Below are 27,656 nucleotides of genomic sequence, written 5' to 3' on the forward strand. Positions count from 1 at the left end.
GATTTCGCAATGTCTCTCTCCCCCCCCCCCGATTTCTTTGCGGGAGAATTCTGGGAAATGTAGTCTTCTTCGCCCATCCCTTTCCGCGAGCTTCAGCTCATGCGGGATGGCGCATGCTTCTCGGCGCCCAGCGAATGACGACAATTCCGGGAAAGGCAGGCGGGCGGCCGGGCAGGGAGGGGCGTTGTGGCCACTGCTGGGTCAGGCTAGGCCGGACGGGGGGCCGGACGGAGGGCGATGGCGAGCGCAGGTAGCAACTACCGGCTCCGGTGCTCCCTGGCGGGGCACGAGCTGGACGTGCGGGGGCTCAGCAGCTGTCTCTTCCCGACGGGCGCTTTCGTGTCTGTGTCCCGGGACCGGACGGCGCGGCTGTGGGCGCCGGACAGGTCAGTGCTCGCTGCAAGGGGAGAGGGACGGGGGAACCTGGCGCGCCTCGCCCGGGAAGGGTTGCCACGCCGTCGCGCACTGGCCTGCCGCTGAAACCGGAAGAACCCTGGCCAGCAATTGGAAACGTTTCGCGGTTACACAGAGACCTGTCGAAGCTGCTGTTCTTTCGCGGGCCTCCCGTTGGTGTGCCGTGCAAAAGACCTGCCTCAGTTCAGTGTCAAGCGTGTAGGGAGAGTAATGTATAGTCAGAAAGGGGTTTTCCTGTCCTGAAAACCTCCAGACTAACAAAGACTACAGTCCACAATAGCCATGCAGGTTAGCTTTGGAGTTCACACATTAACAGATCACTTCAGGATACAATGGTTCCATATTAACATACCACACCCTCATTAGCACATTATCTTGATCCTTACAGGACAATGATTAGCCCATTACCTTTGATACTTTTTGCCGGACAGTGATTCAGCTCAACCCAACCCCTTTCTATATTCCTCTTCCTACACACTTGACACTGAGAGGCACTGTCCTTCAGTGTTACTCCTCTGAAGATGCCGGCCACAGCTGCTGGCGAGACATCAGGAAAGAAAATACCAAGACCACAGTCACACAGCCCGGATAACCTACAAGAACCAATGAACTTAGAAGTAAGCTCAAGTGCATGCTTCAGCAGCCAACAGTGTTACCAGGAGCATTTGTTATCACTACGCTTGGAAAACATCTTGTTTTTGCTTATTTTATAAGGAGCTGTTGTAAGCAGCACTTATAATGTGAATGAAAATCAGGATTTCCATAGAAGGTCCATTAATTTGGCTGTTGCACTCATTATTATGAACTTTGAAATACCTGTTTCTGGCAAGTAGTTCCTTTCCTTCCTTTCCTTTTATCCCTTAGAAGCTCATTGATCAATTGATCTTGAGCAGCATATATCTAGTGTTGGAGGGATATAAGGACTGAAACAAATCTTGCCACTGACAATGTAGCCTTGGGGTCCCTATCACTTAGTAAAAAAGGCATTATGTCAGTCACAGAGGCATTGGATTTGTATATTAAAAGGGGGGAAATATAGTGCAATCGAAGTTCCTCGTAAAAGCGGCATTCCAAAAGGGCATGGGCTAATGAGTCAATAGAGCCAGAAGAGCAAGGGCAGATCCTGTCTGAGTATGGTATATTCAGGATTCTGCCCTGCATTACCATAGAAGGGTTAGCATTCAATCTAGCCAAGCAAAAAGCTCTACAGAGACGAGGAGTTGTCAGATAATATGTATAGGCAGGCAGACCATGTGGAGGGGGTATTCTGAAGAACTGGGATGAACAGATGTGACAAGCACGAAAAGTAGTGCTGTTATAATCGAGCTCTTTAATGCGCTTTTTAATTTTGGTAAAAGCTTCAGTTTTCCCAAGATCTAATAACATATCCTGCTAGAAGCCCAACAACGACAGTTTCTCATCTAAGATTTTTTGCCATGAGGATTTAAAAGGGTCATGCTTCAGAGAAGCTAGGAACCCCTCAGTGCTAAAGTACAGTTTAAGGTGTAGTTTAAAGGCGGCCAACTCATGCCCTAGCTTCAAGTGACATTTGGCCAAACTCGGAACAAAGAGTAACGCCAGCAACACATCGAGGGGCATTTAGGAGTTTTCGTAAGAACTGATGCAGTGGACGATCTATAGATTCATTGATGACTGTTATCCAGATGGCAACACCAAAGAGGATAATTGGGGTAATTTTCAGGTTAAAAACCTGAATAGCCCCTGGAATATATTTGCCACCTTTGGTGTGAAAAAAGTTGACAATAGCACCAACCCCAGGTTTAATTTTGTTGGACACTGCTTTTTGATGGGCATTCCAATTTAGGTTATGGGAAAACAGAATGCCAAGGTAAACAAACTCCTTGACTTGGTCAACCTCAAAGCCATCTAATACCCATCGAAAAAGAGGCATTTTTCTCCTCTTAGTGAAGATCATAATCTTAGATTTATGATGGTTTATTTTAAGACCTTCCCTAGAGCAGTACTCAGAAAAAGTTTGCAAAGACCTTTTCAAACCAATTCTTGTGCGGGACAGGAGAACTGCTTCGTCAGCATAGAGTAGAATTGGGGTGGGATGACTTGCAAGCTTTGGGGGGTGGCAAAACTCTGAGAAATTGGTTGCCATATCATTCAGGTATAGATTAAACCAGAGAGGAGCAAGGAGGCAAGGCAAGTAGTTCCGTATTTATGTAGCTGTGTGAAGGTTGAGATCACTCCCTGTATCCTTTGGTGAGGGGGCTGTGTTGGGGAGGGACAAGGCAATAGAAGTTTGCTGAATAGTTGAAGCAGTGTCCAGATTGTCTTTAGTAGAATAGACATATCCCCATCTCATGTTTGGATGTTCAAGAAACATGCATGAAGTGCTTTTCAACAACCTGCTGTTTGGAAAAAGATTGCAATGCTAGTTACTTATGCTTTGGTATAATGTTGGAATCAGTGGAGTTAATGTCCTGGAATGTGGCTGGGTGGCTTCGTTGCCTCTTCTCTTGCTCAGATATTCCTTTCTTCTGGAGGAACTTCGATATTATCCTTGTGCAAGAGACTTGGATGATTGATGACCCTGAACTTGATGGAGTCCATACTTACAAACTAGAAGCTGAGCCTAGTCAGTGGAGAGGGAGGGCAAGGGGAGGTTTAGCTATTCTTGTTTCTGTGAACCTTAGGGCATCCTGTCCACTTTTACCCTCCTAACTCATTTGGCGATGGCCCTATTATTGAAATGGAAAGGGGTGAGCATGTTAATTATAAATGTGTATTTACCTCCAGTAAACAAAATAGCGAAAATTGGCAAGATTTGGAATATTATGTTGATGCTCTGTCACATGATTTCCCAGAGTCTTTGTGATTGGTAGCAGGAGAGTTAAACGCTCGGTTGGGTCCGGACGATTACACCTTAGAATTAAAATATGGCCAACCTTTTGAGGCCTCTGATCCAGAACAACCAAATATGCTGCCAGTTCGTACTTCCCTCGATCAGAAATCTAATTTAGCAGGATTGAGCTTAATAAAATTTGCTAGGAGAGAGAATCTCCAGATTTTAAATGGGGCCTGTACGGGGGATTATCCTGGGAAATTTACTTTTGTAAATTCAGGAAATAGAACTAGTGCCATTGACTATATACCAGTTAGTGAACCACTTAGGCAGTTGGTACAGTCCTTCCAAGTACTACCTTATATGGAAAGTGATCACTTACCTCTCCTGTTACAAATAGCCTGCTTTTCAAGAAACATCAAATTAGCCAACAAATATGAGCCCCATCTCGAGTGTAAGGGGAAACGAATTAGATGGTCAGGAAAATTAAACCAAGAATTTAAAAATCTCTTAAAAACAGAGGAATTTCAGAACCTCCTACAACTCCCCGTAGACCGCAAAACAAATTGTGACCATTTGGCTATATATGAGGAGGCGATCAATAAGTTTAAAATGACTTTTAGTAGTCTGGACATAAATAAAACATATAAAACTGGAGAGATACGTAGGTCCTTGAAACCCTGATTTTACACTGCTTGCGTACAGGTGAAAAAGCTTCTTGTTCAATGTTACCAACAATTCAGGGCCAGGAAAGAGACAGAAGTCATATTTCACATTCCTAAATCATAAAAGAAGGTATAAATACTTAATAAAACAAAAAAAGGACACTCATAGAAAAACAAAACATTGGGAGTTTTTCATACAAGCTGTCAGAAATAAAGATTTTGCTACCTTTTGGAGACTTGTAAATCAAAGAGGTAATATCTCCTCCCCGACGGAATCATATGTAGCCCCTGTCAGATGGATATTTTTCAGGGGCTATACGATGACTCTGAATCAAATGTGTTAGACTTAGACATGGGAAAGCTAGAAGAATGGCCCCCAGTCTCTCCGGCAGAAATTAAATCACATATAGGACGGCTGAAAAGTGGTAAAGCACCTGGATTTGACGGTATCCCTCCTGAACTATTAAAGGAAAATGTTGACTGGTGGGCTCCTTTTTTGGCAACCCTATTTACATTCATTGGCCAAACAGGCTGAATCCCAAAGGAATGGGATACAGCAATTGTGGTTCCCATTTTCAAAAAGGGCGATAAAAAAGATCCTGCAAATTATAGACCTATTAGCCTTTTAAGTATCATTGGTAAACTCTACTCCAGGCATTTACTTGATAAATTTCTTACTTGGCTGGAGCAAGAAGAGGTGATAGCGCCGGAACAAGCGGGTTTTAGAGAAGGCAAATCTACAACTGACCACTGCCTGCTTTTGCAGTACTTAAGTGAAAAATACACCTCGAAGGCCCGACGTCTCTGTATGCAGCTTTTATTGACTTAAAAGCAGACTTTGACTCAATTTCAAGGCCTAAACTTTGGCAAAAGCTAGAAACAGCAAATATTGATAGAAGGCTTCTGGCTCTCATTCGTGCGATGCATGACCATTCATATCTTACAGTTAGGTGTAGCACAAAAGGTCATCTTACAGATCCAATTAGGACAAGAAAAGGAGTTAGACAGGGCTGTCTTCTAGCCCCCATGTTGTTTATTTACTATATAAAAGATATAGTCAATTATCTGATTGGCAGGAACTTTCATTCCCCAAAACTGGCCCATCGACATATTTCAGTGCTATTATATGCAGACGATGCAGTGTTGCTATCTAGAACCCCGATAGGACTCAGGAGAGCATTAAATAGATTTTCCGAATATTGTCAAATTCAGCATATCCAAATAAACTATTCTAAAACCAAAATAATGTCCTTCGGGAAGCGCCCTAAGATTAGGAAATGGAAATTAAATGGAAATGACATCCAGCAAGTAAACTTCTTTTAAATATCTGGGAGTGGTAATACAGGCCTCAGGATCCAATGTGGGTCACTACAACTATATTGCGGACCGAGCGGAGAGTTCTGCCCGGGCTGTAATTAAATTCTTCCATTCAAAGGTTGGTCAATACATCCCGGCCACCTTAAAGCTGTACCAGGCAAAGGTTTTGGCGCAATTAACGTATAAAACACACTTGGGGCCGATAGGACCAGGCATGAAGGTTTCGGAAAAGATGCAGTCCAAATTTTTACGCGCAATCCTGCAAGTACCGAGGTTCGTCCCAAATGCTTTGATTCGATTGGAGACTGGTATGATGAGGATTGAAGCCAAAATCCACCTCATGTCCTTTAATATGTGGGCTAAGCTAAATGAACAGAAATCAGGCCTCCTTGCACTGATTAGTCAAGACACATATCAATCCAAATGGTTCGAGGAGGTGCAACTAAACTTAAGGAAACTAGGGTTCTCACCCCAGGATTTATTGAAAATGAGTGAAGAACAGTTTTAAAAAATAGGCAAAGTGTAGAAGACACTGAGAGGCAGCATGACCTTGCAAGATCGCCTGGTTTTATAGCCTCACAGGAATCCAAGCATTTGATGAGGGCAGCCCCATATCTGACAACATTGGAGGTGAATAAATTTAGAAGAGCTTTCACATTAGCCAGGTGTAGAGCTCTGCCATCGGCTGTCGTAGAAGGCAGATACAGGAAAATCCCCTTCTCCGAAAGAACTTGCCCGTGTAATGGTGAAGAAATTGAGACCTGTGAGCATGCCTTACTGTATTGTCCCCTCCACCATGAGATAAGAGTCAAGACTATCCAGGAAATTTTAAAAAACAACATGGGTCTGTCTGATGAAATTCGTACTCAACAACTTTTGGAAGACAGTAACCCATTAATCTCGAGACATGTGGCTGAACTTTATTCTGCTATATATAAAGCATGGGGTATGCCAATAAAGGTATTGAAATTTGAATATAAGGCATGGAAAGATGTAAGTCAAAATAGTAAATGCTATTAGATAAACCTTTTAGAAGTTAGAATATGGTCCATTTCAGAAATGGGATTTTATTGGGATTGTGTCGATAATTTTTATCTATGGATTTGTTGAGTAGTTAATATTGTTTTATGGTAATCGTATGCTATTTTGATTTGGTCAAATGACTGTAAATTAAAGATTGATTGATTGGTATAATGTAGATTATATTAGTGTAACATGATTTGTGGGGCTGCCTTTAAAGGTGTTTGGGAACTTCAGTAGTTCAAAATACTGTAGTGAGGTTTTTAACTGGGGCTCACTACAATGAGCATACTTCACCAGTACTGAAAGAACTATGATGGCATCCAGCCTGTCTTCGAGCTCAGTTCAAGGTGTTGGTGTTAACCTGTGGAGGTCCAGAGTACCAGAAGGACCACCTTTCCTGTATGAATCTGCCTGTCTGTTGAGATCATGAAGATGGATTGGAGACTGTTCAGGCAGATGATGACCGACCAACCTCAGCTTTGGCATTAAAATTTTTGGAACACTGTTGCTACTCTGCTTTTTCATATATGTTATATAAAAACTGTTATTTTCTTTAGCCTTCCTAACTAATTCTTTGAATGTTTTGTTGCTGTTTTGTGTTTTTATTTTCATAATTGTTTTTTTATTTATTTTGTCATTCTTATAGCCTGCCCTCCCCAGCAGTAACTGGGCTCAGGGCGGCTCACATAATAATAAATACACAATAAAACTTCAGAATCACATAAAAACCATAGATTAAAACAGCCCTAGCGAATAATAAAATTACATCTCTTAATGGCACATTTGATTACGATATAAGGCCACAGCAGAGCCTGCAGGCAGTTCAAATAAGATGCAGAGCCTATAAATAAGATGGAACACTCAGGCGTGGTGGAGTAGGGTAGAGAGGCCAGCACTGATAAGGAAACTATAGCTGGTCTCAACCATAGGCCTGGTGGAATAGTGCAGTTTTACAGGCCCTGCAGAACTCCATAAGGTCCCACAGAGCCCTAGTCTCATTAGAAAGACTTCTACCAGGCAGGGGGCAGGGCAGAGAAGGTCCTGGTTGAGGCCAGCCAGACACTCTTCGGGCCAGGGACCACAAATACATTGGTATTCGATGCTCTTTAACATTCTCTGGGGAACATACCAGGAGAGACGGTTCCTCAGATACGAAGGTCCCAGACCGTGTAAGGCTTTAAAGGTCATAACCATATTACCTTAATAGTAGTAATTGTTTCACTGATAACTCTGTAATGTGTAGACTTTATGAAATTATTGTTATGATTTGTCTTATGGCGAGAGATCTCGGGACATACATTTAGAAAGGAAAAATATTAGTATATGAAACAGCCTCATATTTCAGGAGGAAAGATGTAAAAGTTACTCGTCCTCTCTAGTGCCATAAAATCAGCAATAATTTTTTTCTAAAATCTCAAGACTAGGTAAAAGTATTGAAAGAGGTTGCTATAATAATGTCAAATAATTGGACTCTGTTTTGTGTTTAGCTCCAACAGAGGATTTTCTGAAATGCACTGCATGAGTGGTCATTCCAATTTTGTTTCTTGTGTGTGTGTCATCCCTCCAAGTGACATCTACCCCCGTGGACTAATTGCCACTGGTGGCAATGATAACAACATTTGCATCTTCACTCTGGATAACACTGCACCACTTTATGTTCTGAAGGGTCATAAAGACACAGGTAAGAAAAAAATAAGTAATTGGTGTAGTGTGTGTGATATATTCATTTGGAGTTAGATATAATGATTACATGTTCACTTATTTCCTCCATTTTACCCTCACAAGTACCTTGTGAGGAAGATTAGACTGAGAGGATGACTGGCTCCCCATGTCACCTAGTGATCTTGAACTCATCCCTCCTCAGTCCTAGTCCATTGCTGTCACTACTGCACTGTACCATTCTCTTAGCCACTGTTGTTTTGTGAAGAATGTCATTTGTACGATTATCTGTGTGTAGGATGTGTGGAGCTCTTGGCTGTCAGGGAATGGGTTAGTTCACTTAAGGCTTGGGTCGCCAACTTGGAGAAGCTGAGAGAGACAGAGAGCTACATGGGTAAGACCTTTAGGTACTGTTAGAACTGTCTCACTCCTGTGCTGACAGCTCCTCTGCTGTCATGGAGAGTTTGGGTCTTGAGGTTGGAGGGATCAGGCTGAGGAGGTTGGAAATAATCCCTTAGAAGAGATCCCTTCCTTGTACCATGAACCAATATTTATCATACCAGAGATACGCTGAGTTTGGGGGTAGTGGTAGGCTTTTGGTAGTGGGAGATTCAATCATTAGGAAAACAGAGAGTGATATTTGTTGCAGGCATTTTGGCCACATGGTCATTTGCTTGCTGGGTACAAAGTTTGCAGACATCATGCACTGTCTAGATAGGCTGATAGCTAGTGTGGGAGAGGAGTCAATAGTCATGGTACACATTGGCACCAATAATGTTGACAGTTGTGTGGTCCTGAAGGATAAATTTAGGTTACTTTAGAGTAGGCTAAAGGCCAAGATTCCAAGGTAGCATTCTCAGAATTGCTATTTGTTCCATGCTCAAAGCCAGCTAAAGCAGGGGTCCCCAGCCATGGCGCCCACTGAGACCATTTCTGATGCCTGCCAAGTGATTTTAGGAAATGGGTGGGGCCAGATAGGGCTTTTGCTAAGCAAAACGTACGCTTGACTTTTGGAGATTTAATTGGCTGTGCAGATTTTAAAAAATGTTTCTTTGGCAGCAGCTGCCACACAGCATAAGGATCTGCACTGTTACTGAATTTAAACGATGGCAATCATTTTGTGGTTGGCTCCACCCCTTGTGACAGCCATTTTGTTGCTGCTCCCACCATGCTGTGTGAGAATTCAAAATGTGCCCGCAGGCTCAAATATCTATGGAATGTAAAACTTATAAATGCTTTAGTGTTATACAAGCAAAATTGCTCCTATACCCCATACTTGACAGAAAACTGCAAGTTGATGCACCCTGTGCTATCTTAGCACATGTACCCTAATTTTTGCTGTTTGGTTAGAGAAAGCTAAGTTCTCAGTGAAAAGTTCACTTTTTCTCTGAGGCTTTGGTGTAGTTGCTTCCCCACCTCCTTCTAATCTCCTGCAAGGTAAGGCAATAAGGTGCTTTTTATTTTTGCTCAGGCTGCAAGTAAATGTGTCAGTAGTTTGAGGGAGAGGGGAAAAGGCCAGTCATGTCAGGTCAAAAGGACAACAGAAGGCATCCAACTGTTGAGAAGCAATGAAAGCCCTGCATGCTCCCCTCATGAAGATGAGGTATCTTTCTTAGTGCAGAAATGCATCTTGGATTTAAGAGCTGTATCTATCTACAGCATGCCCATCTTGTCTTTAAAACATTTCACTCATTCTAAAAGAGAAAATATTTCATTTCTTTTGAAAAAATGGGAAGTGGGAATGTTGGTGGGAAAATCTTTCCTCCACGCTTTTTTCTCCAGGCCCTTGCATGTCTAGGGAAGAAATGAGAACTTCTTATACTGAAGGAATATAGAAATCCTAAAACTTTTAAGAATCCCCCACATTCCCCCCCTCTGTTTTTTCCTCCTCCTCTTCTTTTTTGTGTGTGTCTCAATTCTTGCAGCATGTTGCTGCAGTTGCTACTTGGAAGTTTACCCCAGTGTTTCTCTCTCTTGCAAAGCAATACATGTCCTGCAGATTGCAGTAATCTTGTTCACATGTCATTTTCCCCCTCCCATTTCTGTGGCTGCATGTGTCCTCATGGAAAAAGTTGTCTTATCAACTTGCAAGGAATTTTTAGTACTGTCCAATTCAAAAAGTGTGCATTGCTATGTGACCTTCAGATAGGTCCTGTATATAGTTTCATCATTGCAGTTGGTTGCAAGTTCAGGTGTTCTTGTAACTGGAGTTATGAGAATGTTATCCATACTATGTGATTGGTCATATTGCATGGTCGTATTGTGCTAGAGATGTGAAATTCTGAAACAAACAATCCCAGAAACAGTTTTTTTTGGGGGAAAAGGGTGTTCCCTGTTCCTTCATTTTCCCTAGAGAAACACTGAAAAAAGAGGCAACTATTTCCAGGCCTTCACATACCTATGCTGTGCTTGTGGCCATGATGTCTTAGTAACAGTAGTCCATGTGAACAGAGGGAAGGGAAAAGAGTATTATGGGGGGCATTTGGATTGTGTGGCAGGAGAGAGAAACATGATGAACAGCATGGTGTGCAGATGCTATCCCACAGGACTATTGTGTTCTAAAGTCTTTTATCATACAAGACTGTCTACAGTCACACGCACTTACCTCTTAGTGTCTCAGACACTTAAATAGTGATGGAAATCAAGGCAGGGAAACATGTCCCATGAAGGGATGTTCTACGGTTAGAACATTTGGAAATATATCAAAAAGGGGCTAACTGCAGTTTCTTTGTCTTGTCGATCAGAAAATCTCTCCTAATTTGGCAGGATTAAAAGTGAAATGTAACTGTGCTGATTTAATCCTCTGTTCTAGTTTGTAGCCTCTCATCTGGGAAATTTGGCACTCTTCTTAGTGGCTCATGGGATGCGACAGCCAAAGTCTGGTTGAATGACAAATGTATGATGACACTGCAGGTATGGTAGCCCTCCCTTTGACAACAGATATCCACACCTAATACATTGTGCTTCAGAAAAAAAGTTAAAAAACCACACAAAGTCAGGTGATCTCTTGGCTTCTTTAATGCTATTTGTCTTTACAGGGCCACACTGCAGCAGTTTGGGCAGTGAAGATATTACCTGAGCAAGGATTAATGTTGACTGGTTCAGCTGATAAAACCATTAAACTCTGGAAGGCAGGTAGATGTGAGAGAACATTTACTGGTAGGTACTTAACTACAATAGTTTTTGACATGCTGCTTGTCTATACACTGCCATTCTGTAAGCTTCAAAATGAGGCAGTAAGGGCTTTTTTCTCCTCCTTGTATTGAGTTTTGTATTCATTATTGTCCTAAGAACGTGGAGAAAAAAGGAGCAATAACAGGTTTATCAACCTTTTTTTTCAAAGCTTACATTCTAAAAATATAGGTATATTCTTGGCTATTATAGGAAGTCACTTACTCTCCCCCCATTCAGAATTTTGGCCATTAGACATACAAATGTCCTGTTTTCAGGATCTCTTAGTAATCAAATATCTTGGGCTGCCTATGTATTAGATTTCAGTTTTCTAGCTAGAATGGATATTCTTTAGCCATTTTGGGGAACTGTTTCATGCCTTTTTCAGCAACACTGCACTTTTTAAATGTGTGTGATTGATTAAATAACACATTGATCAACTTGCAAAGACTAACCTTAATCAGTGAAGCTGTGAATCAGGATCATATTTGAGGGTATTTTCATTGTATAATAAAATATAGTCTTGCAACAAAAATGGCCTTTGCTCAGTTCTAAGCCATAAGAAATATCTGTATTGAAGTTATGGTGATATGCAAACCTTAATCAAATGAATTTTAAAGGCAGATGATCAGCTAAAAGATCTTGAATTCGTAGATAGAACAACACAGCTTTTGGGCTGGAAATATAGTCCATTAAAATGCCACAGATGAATAAAGTAGGGTACTTGTGAGGCAACCTCTGAGAATACCTTTCCATCTGTTATGTTAGAGCAGGGCACCAATAGTACAACACATAGTTGGTTTTCAGTATACATTAATGCTTACACTGAAGCACCAGCATCGTATGTACCCAGGGCTACAGAAGGGCAGAAGCTGAGCCACTGTATAGAGTACCAGACGTAGCCTTGAGACTTCATTCAGCATACTCAAGATGTATAGTGGTTATGAGGCTAAAGTTACAAATACATGAATGATAATTGTGATGTCTTGTATATAGAAGAGGTAGCTGTCTTCTCACCCATGCAGCGGTAGTTTCAGGGTTGCATATTTCAATGACTGGCTGTGCAATCCTGAAGGGGGGTGGTGGAGCTGCTTAGGAGCCAGCATGACCTAAGCGCTGTCTGTGCCACTTGCACCATCCAAAGTGGCATGGACGCTGGCACAGGGTGACTTAACTTTGGCTCCGGGGAGTGACATGGCAGTGCGAGCCTCATGCACCAGCACTGCCTCCCTGGTGGCATTTGTTTGGTGCAAGTGTCCACACTGGAATCTAGGGTGTTCCCAGTGCCGGAGCTGACATTAGACAGCTCCCAAAGCCCTGTAGGCCCAAGAATGCCCCTTTTTGCAGGTGTCAAGTTACACCTTCAAAAAGGTAGCGTAGCCCTTGAAACTGGAGAGTTTCACAGGGCTTGTGGGGAAGCTATTTTTTATTCTCCACTGTGCCACTACAAGCCGCTCAGGAGGTGGCGTGGCAGCCCTGTCCCTGGGCACCATGTGACTCCCCCTTCAGGATTGGTAAGACCATATTGGTAACAGGTGTTACTCTTGTTCACTAGTGTCTGAAATAGCATCAGAGATTTTTAAAAGGTCATATTAGGACAGATTGATGGAGGATAGGTCTATCAGTAACTACTAGCCACGGTGACATCTAAAAAGTAATAAATGTGAACCGCTAACAGTGTGTGAAATTTTCATTTCATGAAGGCCATGAAGACTGTGTAAGAGGCTTGGCTACTTTAAGTGAGATGGAGTTTCTTTCTTGTGCAAATGATGCCAGTGTTCGAAGGTGGCAGATATCTGGCGAGTGTCTTGAAGTTTATTATGGACACACAAATTATATTTACTGCATATCTGTCTTCCCAGACAGTAAAGGTAAGGTTGTGGTCTTCAGATACTCATTAAAAAACAAAAACAAAACAAAAACAGGATTATAAATTTATGGAATTTACATATTTTCTCATTTTAGAATTTGTTACCACTGGTGAGGATCGATCTCTCAGAATCTGGAGACAGGGGGAATGTGCACAGACAATCAGACTTCCAGCTCAGTCTGTTTGGTGCTGCTGTGTGTTAGAAAATGGAGACATTGTTGTTGGAGCAAGGTATCCAAAGCTCAGTCTACTAATGCAGTATGCAAAGCGTCAAGGCAGGCGGAATAGAGATAGATGGCCATTGTGTAAATAATTTCATTATGTATTTAAGTGGTTAGCAGAAGGTAGAATGTAAATCACTGGATGAAATCTGATGGGATTCTTGCTAAGCATAGGTAGCTTTCGTGAACTGTAGTGGGTAGTGACTTGTGCCCCTATCCTCATTTTCATTTTAGAGCAGGGGGTCCCCTCTCCAACAAGAACAAAATTTTGGAGGGCACTTTGGGCTATGCTGGCAGGGGGAGGTGGAAAAATCACACTCCATGGATGGAAATGCTTGCACTCGAGGAAACATCTAATCTGGCTCTAAGCCATAAAGTGGAGAGACTCTTGAGGAAGGGAACACAAGAGGGACAAGTTTATCAATAGCCCTAAGAGTTTGACATGAAACCTCAAGTGTTCAGAGTAGTATATTTCACATTACGAGGGCTGGAGACCAACAGTGGATGGCCATTCTGGCCAGTGTGGGTGAAAGAATGATGAAGGCCTTGATGTGGTCCAGCAAAGCGATTTTTTGAGTTGTACAAAACCCCGTAATATTTAATGAAATATCAGTGCATATGGCGCAATGGCATGTACAACTGCTAGTTCACATGATTTATCTTAATTTGTGTTTGAAACTATTAGATGAGATATTTTGTATTATGTCCAATACATGCAGATAAGTTAGTAGGGATACAGTTCCTTTCATTTGGCACAAGCAGACGGAGGACAGATCTGAGTGCTTTCACTTGGTCAGAGAAATTGCACACGCAGAAGTCTTCTATGGGATCCAACCATATCATTCTTGCTTTGTAAATTTGAACATATTCTAGTGTAAAAGATAAAAATTACACTGAAGTTTACCTATACCTGTTACATTTTGCCGATTATTCTGAAGTCAAATCTATCTTGTGCTATATTGCTTTGCCATCTCTTGCTGATGGAAAGTGTCATCAAGTTGCCACCGACTTGTGGTAATCCTGTAGGGTTTTCAAGGCAAGAGACCAACAGGTGGTTTGTCATGGCCTGCCTCTGCGTAGCAACTTTGGACTTCCTTCATGGTCTCCCATCCAAGTACAAGCCAGGGCCAACTCTGCTGAGCTTCCAAGATCTGATGGAGATCAAGCTAGCCTGGGCCATCCAGGTCAGGGCCTGCCATCTCTTGTATAGGGTAAATGTCAGTCCTAAAAATGGAAATTACACTATAGCTCTGTTTTAAGATTCAGTATAAATATCTGGAAGAGGTCTGTTTCCTGGGGTAACAAATATTTTTCTCTTCCTTCAGTGATGGCATCATCAGAGTGTTTACAGAGTCGTTGGAGCGCACAGCAAGTCTGGAGGAGATTCAGGCTTTTGAAAATGAGCTTTCTCAAGCGACACTTGAATCTAAAACTGGTGATCTAGGGGATATTAATGCTGATGATCTTCCTGGTATTGAGCATTTGAACGAACCAGGTATAATTCTCAGTTTCTATGATACTGCTTTTAGATTGCAGGGACGGAATCAAACACACACAAAAAAGACCCTGTCTAATACGCATGCTCAAACGTTTTAATTACTAAATTACCCATTTTTGTCTTTTATAAACAGATTTGCATCCCGGTCTCTAATGGTAATAAAATGTATGAGAACTTGATGTAAAGGTGTGGAGGTCCGGATGCCGGTCTTTGGCTGCTAGCTTGGCTGCGCCACCCTGGGACTCCAGCAGGGCCTTCTGCCGGTGTCTTGTTGGTGTAGAGGCTCACGCCGGCGTCCTGGGAGGCATCCTGGAGGGTGGAGCTGCCATTACGCAGCTCCCTATGCTCTTTCAGCCCTGGACACCGGGGGCCAAAACAGCGTTGCTGCGCCTGCTTTTTAGCAGGTGCAGCCTCGCTGTTTTCAATGGGGCTTTTAGCCCTAGTGAAAACAAAAAAGCCTTTAAAAGGCTTTTTTCATCCTGGTGGCATGCAGGAAACAGGTTAGGAGGCTGTGTGGCCGTGCCTCTTCCCCACCATCCCCACACGCCAGCAGCTCAGGAATGCACTGTCAAAGTACTTTTGAACATAAGAAAAGTATGCATCACTTGTTATTGATTAGCCCACATTTTGGGGATTGGTGGAAATAGCTTCCAGAGTTAATGGTATGATTTTGAGCTCCAGCACCTCCTGTTCTGGACATTGGCCTTGAGCTAGCAATTAGCAGATAAGATTGAGTTTTGTGCTTTCTTGAACAAGCCCATCCTACTGAACATCCCATCTTCCATCCTTGGTAATCTCTGCTACCACACAGGAAAAGGAAGAGAATGCAACGAGAAGTTCCTTATCTCTGTAGGATTCCTTTCAAAGTGAGAATGCACAGGGAAAAAACGGGAGGGGACGACTTTTTGACCCCCTCAATGAATGCCCCAACTGAGAAATAAGTAGGAAATTAATAGGATGAGACAGCTGAAATGTGATGACAGATGTGAGGGAGGAGAAAGTGAAGGACAGGTGATGAAGCTGTCAACAGAACTAAAAATGAATGAAATCAGTGAGTGTAGGAGGAGGAACAGAGATATAATGGACTGGAGGGATGAAAAAAAGTGGAGCAAATGATGGAGAAAAAGGACATGGGAAAAGCTTTGAGGGGGAGAGCAGGCTAGAAGAGAATGGGAGAGGTGAAGCAGGTAAAATACAGGGAAGAAAGGAGAACATGAATGTACAGGAAACAAGAAGGGAGAAACTAAGGAACAGAATCAGATAAAAGACAGTTGAGTGAGGGGGAAGGTGACAGAGTAAAAGATTGAACGGGAAGAGATAGGTTGGACCAGGCGGGTAGATGAGTGATGGTGGACTGGCTGGACTAGATAACCAAGAACCTCCAGCAGATCAGGGACTCTCCCCACCTCTTGCTTGAGTCATGTCAACCTCAAGTAAACCTTTCTGTCTTCACACCTCCTTGAATCTGGACTATCATCTGCTGTCTCAGCACCAGACCATGCCTTCTGCCCCACCATCTTGTTGGTATAAAATGGTGCTGAGCATGCTCACTCTGTAGCTTGCTAGAATGCTGAAAAGCATTTAATAGTGAGATAACACTATGTGCTGTGTGACTAGGGCACTAGGATGGTGGGAAAATGTTACCGCAGCACAAGCATAGCTTTTCCCACTTGTCTTTGGCGTAATTGGGTCTCTTCATCCCAAGAGAGTGAGGACTTGTGTGCCAGCACCTACTGTGTACACAGTTGCTCCCATTCCCCAGTGGCCTTTCATAACATTGGTACAAGTGCTGTTTTCCTGAAAGATCTGCCTGTATCTAGCAGCCATGCTTGGGCACCATTGTATCAGAAATAGCATAGTTCTGTTAAAGTCAGAAAGGTTCTGTCTAAATACTTTGTAACTTAACTACTTATCCCACAAAAAGTTTGAATCATTTATTCTTGAGTGGGAGAAAAACATATGCAGGCTAATAAACTGAAGCTTAATCCCAACCAGACAAAAGTGCTACTGGTGGGCGGAACGTCTGACCTGGGATTTAAGGTGTCACCAATTCTGGATGGGGTTGCACTCCCCTTGAAGGAACAGGTCTGTAGTCTGGGGGTGCTCTTGAACCCAGGCCTACTGTTGGATAAGCAGGTGGCACCTGTGGCCAGGAGTACCTTTTACCAGCATCAACTGGATAGCCATCTGCAGCCTTTCCTGGGTAGGAAAGATCTGGCCACTGTGGTGCATGCCTTTGGTTACATTGAGATTAGATGCAATGTGCTCTATGTGGGCCTGTCCTTGAAAACTGTTTGGAAACTTCAATTGGTATAGAATGCAGCAGCCAGGGTACTGACTGGAATGGGTTGTAGGGACTATATCACTCTAGTCTTGGCCCATCTACACTTGCTCCAAATTTCTTTCTGGGCACAATTCAAAATACTGGTCTTGATTTTCAAAGCTCTATATGGTTTGGGATCAACTTGAATGACTGCTTACTCTCTCATGAACCTACCTGACTGCTACAGTCATCTTCAGAGGCCCTGCTTTGGGTGCCCCCACCTTCTGAGATCAGGTAGATGGCAACCTAGAAGAAGGCCTTCTTGGTCATGGCACCAAAGCTTTGGAACTCTCTCCGTAGGGAGATTCGTCGGTCCCCTTCTGTTGCTGTCTTCTGCCAATGGGTGAAGACTTTTAAAATTTTGTTTGGCATTTCCTATGTGATCACTCCTTCCTGACTAAAGTTTTAATTGCTGTTTTATGTGTTGTACCTATTTTAACTCTGTTTTTAATTGTTTTAATGATGTGTGCTTTGGGGGTGGTTTTTAATAGTTTTACAGTGTGATTTTATCATGTATGTTTTAAATTGTTAGCTGCCTTGGTGGCCCTTGTGAGGGAAGAAAGGCAGGGTGTAAATTTTGTAAATAAACGAATATTGGTGGATATACTTTTTTGTGCGTATTTAGGTCTACAGTTTATTTTTTCCTTGTCTTTGTGCTTCAAGGTACAAAGGATGGACAGACAAGGCTTATTAAAACTGATGGGAAAGTTGAAGCTTACCAGTGGAGCGTGAATGAAGACAGGTGGATGAAAATAGGGGATGTTGTTGGCTCTTCTGGAGGCACACAGCAAACATCTGGGAAAGTTTTGTTTGAAGGAAAGGTAAATACTCTTTCATTCCTCATTTCTTCAAAAATATTAGCTTTCCATCTGTGGTCAAATGAGCTACCGGCACTTTCATGCAGCTTCTACTACCTGTTTTGTTTAGGCTATGGATTCAGGTAGTAAGATACTTCAGTGAACCATACTATACCACCTACTTCTACTTTTCCATTGCTGCCACAGGAAGAAAAAGTATTTCTTCAAGCTTCACCTTTGAGTATGCAGTATTGGTTTTACTCAAGCTTAGGGGTGCCAACTGTGGGCTGGGAAATTCCTGGATATTTGGAGGTGGAGCCTGGGAAGAGTGTAGGTTGGGAGGAGGCACTCAGCAAGGAACTGATCTCTCTAGTCTGGAGATCAGTTGTAATTCTGAGAGAACTCCAGGCCCCACCCGGAAGTTGACAACCCTCCTCAAGCTTATTGTAAAATCCCAGCTTCAGAACAAATTACATGCTGCACAAGTCCCTGGTACGTGGCTAATAGGCATGGGAGTTAATACCAGTTTCTTTAAAAAGAAATAATTTTTGTGAAGTAAGACACACAAGATCCCAACTTCTGCTACTATTAGAATCTGTTTCACCAACATGAGCAAGTGAATAGATTCAGGATATACAGACCTCTCAGCCATCTAGCCAGTGTTGTGTAATGGTTAAGAGCGGTGGTTTGGAGCAGTGGACTCTGATCTGGAGAACCAGGTTCAATTCTCCACTCCTCCACGAGTCAGCTGTGACTAATCTTTACTATTCAAGACACTCTTGTTTTACAATTTCAAGCAGCAGAACTCTATACTCTAAAAGCTAAAACGCATACTTAAAACATCTAAAACGTATCAAACTGTAAATCATTTTGTTGCACCATCTAATTCTTAATATATGTGTTTGCTACTGTGTCAGATTTTTTGTTTCCTTTGACTTCCATATAAAGGAATATGATTTCGTTTTCACTATTGATGTGAATGAAAGTGGGCCTTCCTACAAGTTGCCATACAACAGCAGCGAAGATCCATGGCTGACTGCATACAATTTCCTGCAGAAGAATGATCTAAATCCCATGTTCCTGGATCAAGTGGCCAAATTCATAATTGACAACACCAAAGGGAAAACACTTGGGAATATGAGCGCTGAATTTTCAGATCCTTTCACAGGTAAAGGAAAGCACAAGTCTGCTATTAATTTGCCTCCTTCTGACATATGAGTGGCTGATAAGGCAATTACTCTGTTTCAAAGTACATAATGTATGATGAGTGATGCTCCCAGCAATGCTGTGAAGCATGAATTTGCCTTTTCATATTGCAAAGAACTAAGCTTGTATGTATGTGAAGATGCCCTAACCTGGATAGCCCCAGGCTAGCCTGATCTCGTCAAATCTCAGAAACTAAGCAGGTTTGGCCCTGGCTAATATTTGGATGGGAGACCATGAAGGAATACAAGGGTCATCATGATGTGGAGACAGGCAATGGCAAACTATCTCTGAACATCTTTTGCATTGAAAACCCTATGAGGTCGCCATACGTCAGCTGTGACTTGACAGCAAAAAAAGAAGTGAAGATATCTTCTGAAGACTTCGCTTCAATGTGATGGGATAGATTCTGTGTTTTAATAGTATATACTGGATAACAAGCAAGTTTTTCTCTTTGGTTTGCTTTTTCATAGGTGGTGGCCGCTATGTTCCAGGTACATCTTCAGAATCCAATGCAGGACCTGCAGCAGATCCATTTACAGGTATTATTAACTTCTGTACTGATGTGTGTGTATATTTTTATTACTTAAAGAAATTCTCTTTCATATCACACAAATATCCTGTTCATCACTTTTTAAAACTTTTTTAAAACCCCACTGATCTGTGTAGGATCAGATAATAGTGTCACCAAACAGTTGAACAGTAATGGCTTAATACAGCTTCAGATGCAAACAAAAGCAATATGCCTACAAACTCAAAAAAATCCAGATTATATTGCACTGCCATATAGATGTTGCATTAATGGCCTCCATTGATCATTTTTTAAGCAGTAAAGTATATTGAAGAGTTCCCTGTTTACCAGAGTTTCTATGCCCAGTTATAGCTGCAGAAACATTATGCTGTCAGTTACATTTTTGCCAGCTATATCAAAAAAAATTTCTGTCATTTGTGTAGCACAATTTTTCCAGTGGGTTCACTGAGGAGAGGCTTCAGAAGCATGATTTACCCCTGGCTGCATTCCCCCCCCCCCCCCGGTTTGCTAGAGTTGTGATTTACGTGTACACATGTTCTTTTCCCCTTGTCAACATTTTTTTAGTCAATAACTACAGAATTTGATTCTCGCCTCCCATATCCTGTTTTCTGGATAGACAAAATTTCTATTTTGTGGATCTTCATTGGTTAAAATTAGGAAATGTCTGTGGAAAGGTTGGTGTCTGTTCTGACCATACTGCAATGTTTCTGCAAGTCTGAATTCTCAGCTTTCAAATGCAGTATTCACCAGTGTGGTGTAGTGGTTAAGAGCGGCAGGCTCTAATCTGGAGGACAGGGTTTGATTCCCCACTCCTTCACATGAAGCCTGCTGGGTGACCTTGGGCCAGTCACAGAACTCTCTCAGCCCATGCAAGGCAGGCAGTGGCCAACCACCTCTAAAGGTCTCTCGCCTTGAAAACCCTACGGGGGTCCCCATAAGTTGGCTGTGACTTGAGGGCACTTTCCACCACCATTCGCCTTTTGGATCTGTCATGAGACGTCATTAGAGTAACTCCATTTACTTTTGCTCCATTTACTTACATTAGAGAACCCTTTTCCCTGCTCAGGCAGGGACAGCATAAAGTCCAGCAAAGAGAAGTCACCAGCAGCTAGATGGTTGTTGTGGTGAGACTAACATCTGGGACACTTTTCCCACCACCAGCATCTCAATAGCAACTGACCTCCAGATGTTCACATTTCTGCCAGCCACCCCAAATGCCACACTATTTAGTGAAGCTTTTTTCATTGTAGGAAAATGCTGTGCATCTCTGTGATTGGCTTTACTTAAGACATTACATAAATACAGGAAATGAAAACTGCAATCCTGTGCCTACTTGGGAGTAAGATTCCTTGGGGTGATGAAGCTAGGGGTATAGTTCAGAAATAATAAAAATAGGTTTTATTGGACTTGGGGCTTCTGTCTGAATAAACACAAATGGATCAGGCTATACTTTCAAAGTCTTCATGTGGAAACTACAGAATAGGAGGATAGACTTGCTTTCAGGATATATTTGTTTGCCTATCTGTGTTTAAAAAGCTTTAATCTGTGAAAAATCGATATAAGCATTGTGATCAGGATTTCATTTATGTAGGAAACATTTGTGTTAAGAACTAATTGCTAATGTTCATGTGTAGGTACTGGTCGCTACGTCCCAGGTTCAGCATCTGATCCTGCCGCTTCTCTAAGTGGAGTTGATCCATTTACAGGTTGGTAAAAGGCTTCCCAATTGAGAGGCAAACTGTGTCAAAGCTCTTTGTTTCAGCCATTCACTTGACCACTCACATACTTGTCTGGAACAAATATCTACAGGCAGCAGCAACTTTAGCAGGGGCCCCTCTTCAAGAAAGTAGGGAAGCTGGTTAAATTCAGTTTGCATAAGACCTCTTTTTTTATCTTGCATGTCATGTTTCTATTATGGGTTTAGTGGAAGGTGAGCCCCGGAAAAGAGAGAGCATATTCTGAAAATGATTCCTCTTCACCTTTCATATTAACACTTATTCTTGCTCTGTAACACAAACTGTTTGTGTGAGAAAGTTGATGGGGGAGCATCTTCGGGTCTAGAGTGGTTTGCACTTGTTTTTGATTTGGGCTTTTTTCAGTCCCGCCTTCAACATAACTATCCCTTTTCAAACAGACAGACCACTTTTCACATATGATACCTTACTACAAAATCAGGAAGATTTGTAACAGAGCATGATGAAATCTATCATTCAAGCATAATAAGCTTGAGAGGGTAGGACAGCCTCGGAGGGTGGGATTCTGTAAATAACCTTGAGCCTTTGGAACAGGGCAGGGCAAAACAAAAATGGGAAGAAGTAAAGGTGGTGGAAAAGTAAGCACTAGAACAGGCTCACTTTAACCAGAATTTCAGGCCATATTGGTATCTGCAATGTGTTATTTAGTTTTAAAAAATTGATTTCATTAAATACTATTTATATAATTCTTTTGCATAATAGTCTATTTGGTAGGATATATTCTCATCCTGCTGTTCTTCTAAGAGTGCAGAGTGGTGTGTGAGCCTCATAACAATCCTGTGAAGTAGGTTATACTGAAACTAACTGACTTGTCCCAGGCTACCCAGTGACCTTAACTGCAAAACACTTTTTTAAAAGCTGGACAGGGTATAACTTAAACTGTAGACCTGTAACCAGTTACATTTTATGTGACAATCTTTCAATTAGGGGGACAAAACTGGTTCACTGGTAAGTTACTAAACACTGCCTCTCCTTCTCTCCTCCCTCCTCTCCTTTTAGGGACTACTGCCTACAAATCAGCTAAAGCTGAAAATCTATTTTTTCCAAAGAAAGAAGCTGTTACTTTTGATCAGGCCAACCCAACACAAATACTGGGTGAGTATTTTTTAAGAAGCAAAGAAGCAATTATCTTTTGAACATGTTGGTCCTGTAAAAAAACTTTAATCCCAGGTCAGTTTGAAAACCTTTTCAGCCTGGTTACATGTCTGAGAATACCCAAAACAGGAAGAATTTATGTTTTTAATAGAATAAAGCATTTACTTCTTGCAAAGTATAAACATTGCAGGTCAGGTCCGTTGCCCATATCTCTTGTTTATCTAGCAGAGGTTTCCCCAACAGGAGAAAGCAAGTTAATGTTTTGGTACTCCATTAGAATAGACCTTGAATAATGTATGTGTATTACATGTCCTTGTTTTTTTTGCCCAATGGTAAGCTGCCTACCACATTCCTCCCCAACCAGCAGTTTCACTGTAGCCTTGTTCATGTCACAGTGAACACATGCATATCCTGCCTGTACGTGCATTCATCCTTTCGCAAGAAAGAGCCAGCACACAGTCCTATTACAAATGAAACCAGGAACCAGTACATGGATAAATGTGGGGCTTGAACCATATGTTCAGCTGTACATGCGTTGAATGTAACATGAAAATTATTCAACGCTTGTATTAAAAAGTGTACACTGTACACAGACTGTACATGCATTTACTGCAGCTTGTGAGCAGGGCTCCCGTTTGGGCTGCACGGAAGAGGGAGGAGGAGCACTAAAAGTACTGCTTGCTTCCCCTTTCTGTACAGCTGTTGTAATATGACTTAGTACAGAGGGTGCAAGCAGTGTGAGCGACAATCTCATAATGGATCTTTCTTGTGGCAAGTGAATTTTTGTGTACAAGTACACAGTGCTCTTAAGGCATTAAAAAGTAAGGTTAGTTTCAAGATTGTTTATGTTACAAGATAAATATCCTTCGCTCAGAGAGAGGATATCAGAATATACTTCGTGAATAAACTGAGGTGGTATTGTAACCTTGGTCCTATTCAGACACTTAACCTGGTCAATAGCCTGGCTTGCATTGTGGAAAATCTCTCCTCTCCACTGTGCATCTAAAGTAATGTGATGCAGGTGGTCTCTGTGGGAGACCTGCATGTGCAGGGGTTTAATTTTACTCAGTCTTTCCTCTCCACTGTGCATCTAAAGTAATGTGATGCAGGTGGTCTCTGTGGGAGACCTGCATGTGCAGGGGTTTAATTTTACTCAGTCTTTCTGCCACATTGCATGTAACAATTAGGTGTATGGTAAAAAGGATGGGTGTCCACCTGTTCGATCACGTAAGTCTCTGAACTGGAACTGCATATATAGGAATACATATGCAGTAAAATTATGGAAATAAAGCTTTTAAAAATGCAGGAAACAGTATTGCAGATGTAGTTCCAAAGGTACTGCAATCTTTTACAGTGGTTACAGAGTTCGTAAAACTAGCCAGTGAATGTAGGACATCCTTGTGATAAGTACAAGTTATGAAGCAATACAGTACCAACAACTTACATGCAAATGCTATGGAACAACCTATTTATGTATATTGTGATCTGAAATGGAGTGTTTCAATATTTTTGAGATTCAGGGTATTCTTTTTATAAGGTGACAGCTATCCACATCAGTAAATCAAGCATGCATGTTGAACTGGTCTGTGTGTGTGTAGATGGGGCTGCTAGAGTTTCAGTGAATCAACAGTAAGCAGACAGTATTTTCATAATGCTGTATTTTCATAAATAAGTATGGTGTTAAAAACTTAAAATAGTAATTTAAAAACAACTCATGTTTGTAATTATGCAGGTAAATTGAAAGAACTTAACGGAAGTGCCCCTGAAGAACAACAGTTAACTGAAGATGATTTCGATCAACTAGAAAAGATGCTGTCTATAGTATGTAATATCTCTGCGGAAACACCATCAGCACAGCAACTTCAAGCTTTGTTGAAAGCAATTAACTGGCCAGCAGGTATGAAATAGTTGTTGTGGCTAGGTGGCTGATTTTGAGGGCAAATTGCATGGACAGAAGACAGTATGAAAATCCTGCTTTCCTTCATGCTATTTTTAAAAGTTATTTTTTTTAACCCACAAGTTTTCTTATGGGCCTCGCTAAGTGAAAGGGATGTTTATTTCATACTACTTAAACTGATCACATCTAAAATAAGCTTGTTGTCATGGGGCCAGGCTTATGGGAATTACTGAAGAGTTTCTGCATTGTTCTTTACATGTTCCCATGGGACATGAATGGTAGGAATTCACATATGGAAGGACATATAAAGTCATAGGTGGATTGAAGTATAAAACATACCTAGTTCTGATGACTCCAGTTGTGTTTGGAGGGGGGGGGTTCCCCCCAGTTGACTTCAGGCTTTACAAATTTACACAACAGCTGATGTGGTATAGTGGCTACAAGTGCTAGCTGGGAAATTCAGGATTTAAGGCTCACTTCTGCCTTAGGGAATCATGGTCTTAACTATATTTGGAATGTGAAGATATTACTAACCTGTCTTATGTAAGAATTAAGGAGCCATTTTAGAGTTGCCCACCAGGACTGAAGAGACCTGGGCTAAAATCCCCAGTCAGCCGCAGAGCCCACCGGATGACTTTTAGCCAGCGGCTCTTGGTCAACCTAATCTACGTCTCAGGGTTGTTAGGAGGATAAAATGGCGGATGAGATATCCAGGTACACTGTGAGTCCATTAGAGGAAGATGTGGGGGGGGGGGGAGAAGAATGACTGAGGTATTGGGTATAAGGTGCTTAAAATGTTCAAAAGCTGTCAAATAGTATGTTTTTTTGTCCCAGAACTTCACATTACCTACATGACGAGTACTCCTTTTTAAAATGAGAACACGTTCATCACAATTATGTCCATGCTTACACAAAGTTTAGGAGATCCTAGTGACCATTTTAGGTAGTATTCCTTGAAGATGTTGCTGTCTTCATCTCTCGTGATGAAAGTCTCATTTTTTTCTCCCCACCTCCATCCTTTCCCTTTCTAAGAATTCTCTTCCTCTGGACACCCTTCTTACTGTTTAAATATTTAAACAGTAGAGGCACAATCCTAGTGCAAGGGTGTGCTAGATGGGGATAGGGAGACATGGATGGCTTTCTCAATACTAGCAATGGCTTAAGAGCATGAACTGAGGAAGGAAGGCAAAGAACAGTGCTCTTTTGAGCCTTGCGCCTGTCTGTTTTTCCATGGTCACAGTGCCTGCACTAGATTGAATGCATTCGATTAAAGAAGGTATAAGAGCTGGATAACTTCCTCTGTGTAATGCCGTAGCAGCTTTGTTATATACCTGAATGCATAGATTTACTTGAAAAACTGTTGTACAGTTAACTTTCAGATTTAAACATATGTCTAACTTGGAGGTCCCTGAATTTTTTTCTTATATTAACAGTTGCCAGCAGACTATTGGATGTTGTGCTTTTGAAGTAGGGTAAAGGAAGGTTTATTTCATTCATTTATACCCCACCTTTTCCCCCAATGGGGGACCCAAGGCAGCTTACAGCATTCTCCTCTCCTCTATTTTATCCTCACAACAACCCTGTAAGGTAGGTTAGGCTGAGAGAGTGTGACTGGCCCAAGGTCACCCAGCAAGCTTCCATGGTAGAGTAGGGATTTGAACCTGGGGTCTTCCATATACTGATCCTATGCTCTTAACCACTACACCACCCTGGCTACAGGATGTTGTGCTTCTGCAGTAGGGTAAAGGAAGGTTCACAAATCAATTCTCTAAAATGTGGTATTTTATTTATTTATTTAACTGTTTCAGTTACATGTGCTGCTTAGTTTCTCAGTCTTTAGCCGAGAATTGAAGTATGAAACATATCCAGGGAAGTGTTCTGTTTTTACCCTAGCTACAATGTAGGGTGATATAACAATTCAGGCTAACCAGCTCTTTAGCATAGGAGTTGCAAATCTACAGTCAAAGAATTTCAAATGGTAATATAACATGCCACCTTTCTGTTTTTAGACATTGTCTTTCCAGCACTAGATATTCTTCGATTAGCAATCAGGAATCCCAGTGTGAGTGAAAGCTTCTGCAGCGAAAAGGACGGCATTCAGTTCAGCAGCCACCTCGTCAAATTTCTGAACCCTTCAGGAAAGCAAGCTAACCAGATGCTGGCTCTTAGAACTCTCTGCAACTGTTTTGTCCACCCAGTTGGCCAAAAGCTCATGATGTCGCAGGGGGATCTGATAATGTCACAAGCGATAGAACTAAAACTGAGCAGCAATAAGAACGTTCACGTTGCACTGGCCACCTTGGCTCTGAACTATGCCGTTTGTTTACATAAAATTAGTAACATTGAGGGTAAAGCTCAGTGCTTGTCAGTAATCAGCAGTGTTATGGAAGTTGTGCAAGACCTCGAAGCTATATTTAGACTGCTTGTGGCTCTTGGGACACTAATCAGTGGTGATTCAAATGCTGTACAGTTAGCTAAGTCTCTAGGAGTTGATTCTCAAATAAAAAAATATTCCTCTGTATCAGAACCAGCTAAAGTAAATGAATGCTGTAGGCTTGTCCTTAATTTGCTCTAACATTTTTAAAGCACTTGGGAGCCTAGGACTGTGCTGAAGATGATTTTACAAGAATTGACAAAATACTGTGGGTTAATTATCCAGTTGTTAAGTTAAAAAAAAAAAACCTAAATAAAACTTTTTATGCACTGATCTTTAAACGTTATCTTTTAATGCTGCAATATATGAGAATATGCAGTGCACTGTGTCCTGGTACTAATGAGTCTTGAAATTTAATATCAAAGCAGAAATTCACAAGGCAATCTTGATTCAGTAAGATACAATTTAAAATCAAGTTATTCTAGCTTTATTTAAACTTTACAAGTAGCTATATTATAGTATATTGATTTTAAATATTTAAGCAATCCCTGGTCTCCCTATTTTCTATTATGAGCCATCATGCCTAATGTAATCCTGATTTTTTCATGAACTTATGCAAACTACTACAGCAGGGTTTTCTAGTTCCAAAGGAATTCAGTGGTGTGTGTATTCAACTCCTTGATGTGATGATATTGTGGGGGGGAAAGGATAACATCAAGCATGCCAGCAAAAGTGTGTATTGAATTTTCAGGTGAGCTTTGGGCTTTCCTTTTTTTCTGTTTCTGTAAAATGTTCCTTCAGAATGCATACAGTTTTATCTGTCTCAGGATTCAGTGATAACCTTCCTACTGTGAAACCTAGTAATGTTATCTGTAGCCAGCCAGATTGCAATAATAATGCTGCAAAGAGTTAGCTGCCTCATTCATATTGATGAGGTGTTCATTCTAAAGTCTAATCCGTTCTACCAAAATGTCAGCATTATTCCTAGTTCCTTATCAGAAACATGCAGCTCGTGTGCTTATCCTTTGTTC

The 27,656-nt window shown here is 41.6% G+C and overlaps 1 protein-coding gene across 1 annotated transcript; it reads left to right on the top strand.

Annotated features, from left to right (window-relative positions):
- Window positions 1–235: 235 nt before the first annotated feature.
- PLAA (phospholipase A2 activating protein) lies at window positions 236–26,943 on the top strand. Its single transcript, XM_056848564.1, has 14 exons — window positions 236–386; window positions 7,719–7,912; window positions 10,703–10,803; window positions 10,929–11,049; window positions 12,765–12,932; window positions 13,027–13,162; window positions 14,478–14,647; window positions 17,637–17,794; window positions 18,719–18,938; window positions 19,447–19,515; window positions 21,140–21,211; window positions 22,259–22,354; window positions 24,087–24,251; window positions 26,261–26,943. Exons 1-14 carry the CDS (start codon window positions 238–240, stop codon window positions 26,824–26,826), a joined length of 2,385 nt encoding a protein of 794 aa, XP_056704542.1. The 5' UTR covers window positions 236–237; the 3' UTR covers window positions 26,827–26,943.
- Window positions 26,944–27,656: the final 713 nt, after the last annotated feature.

This window comes from Euleptes europaea, chromosome 4, assembly GCF_029931775.1.
Source record: "Euleptes europaea isolate rEulEur1 chromosome 4, rEulEur1.hap1, whole genome shotgun sequence".
NCBI classification, from domain to species: domain Eukaryota; kingdom Metazoa; phylum Chordata; class Lepidosauria; order Squamata; family Sphaerodactylidae; genus Euleptes; species Euleptes europaea.

Excerpts from the sequence above, each read along its gene's own strand:
- PLAA (XM_056848564.1), top strand. The coding sequence starts at position 238 with ATGGCGAGCGCAGGTAGCAACTACCGGCTCCGGTGCTCCCTGGCGGGG. Across the intron at positions 17,795-18,718 it reads AAGTTTTGTTTGAAGGAAAG|GAATATGATTTCGTTTTCAC; the intron begins GTAAATACTCTT and ends TTCCATATAAAG. Across the intron at positions 24,252-26,260 it reads AGCAATTAACTGGCCAGCAG|ACATTGTCTTTCCAGCACTA; the intron begins GTATGAAATAGT and ends TTCTGTTTTTAG.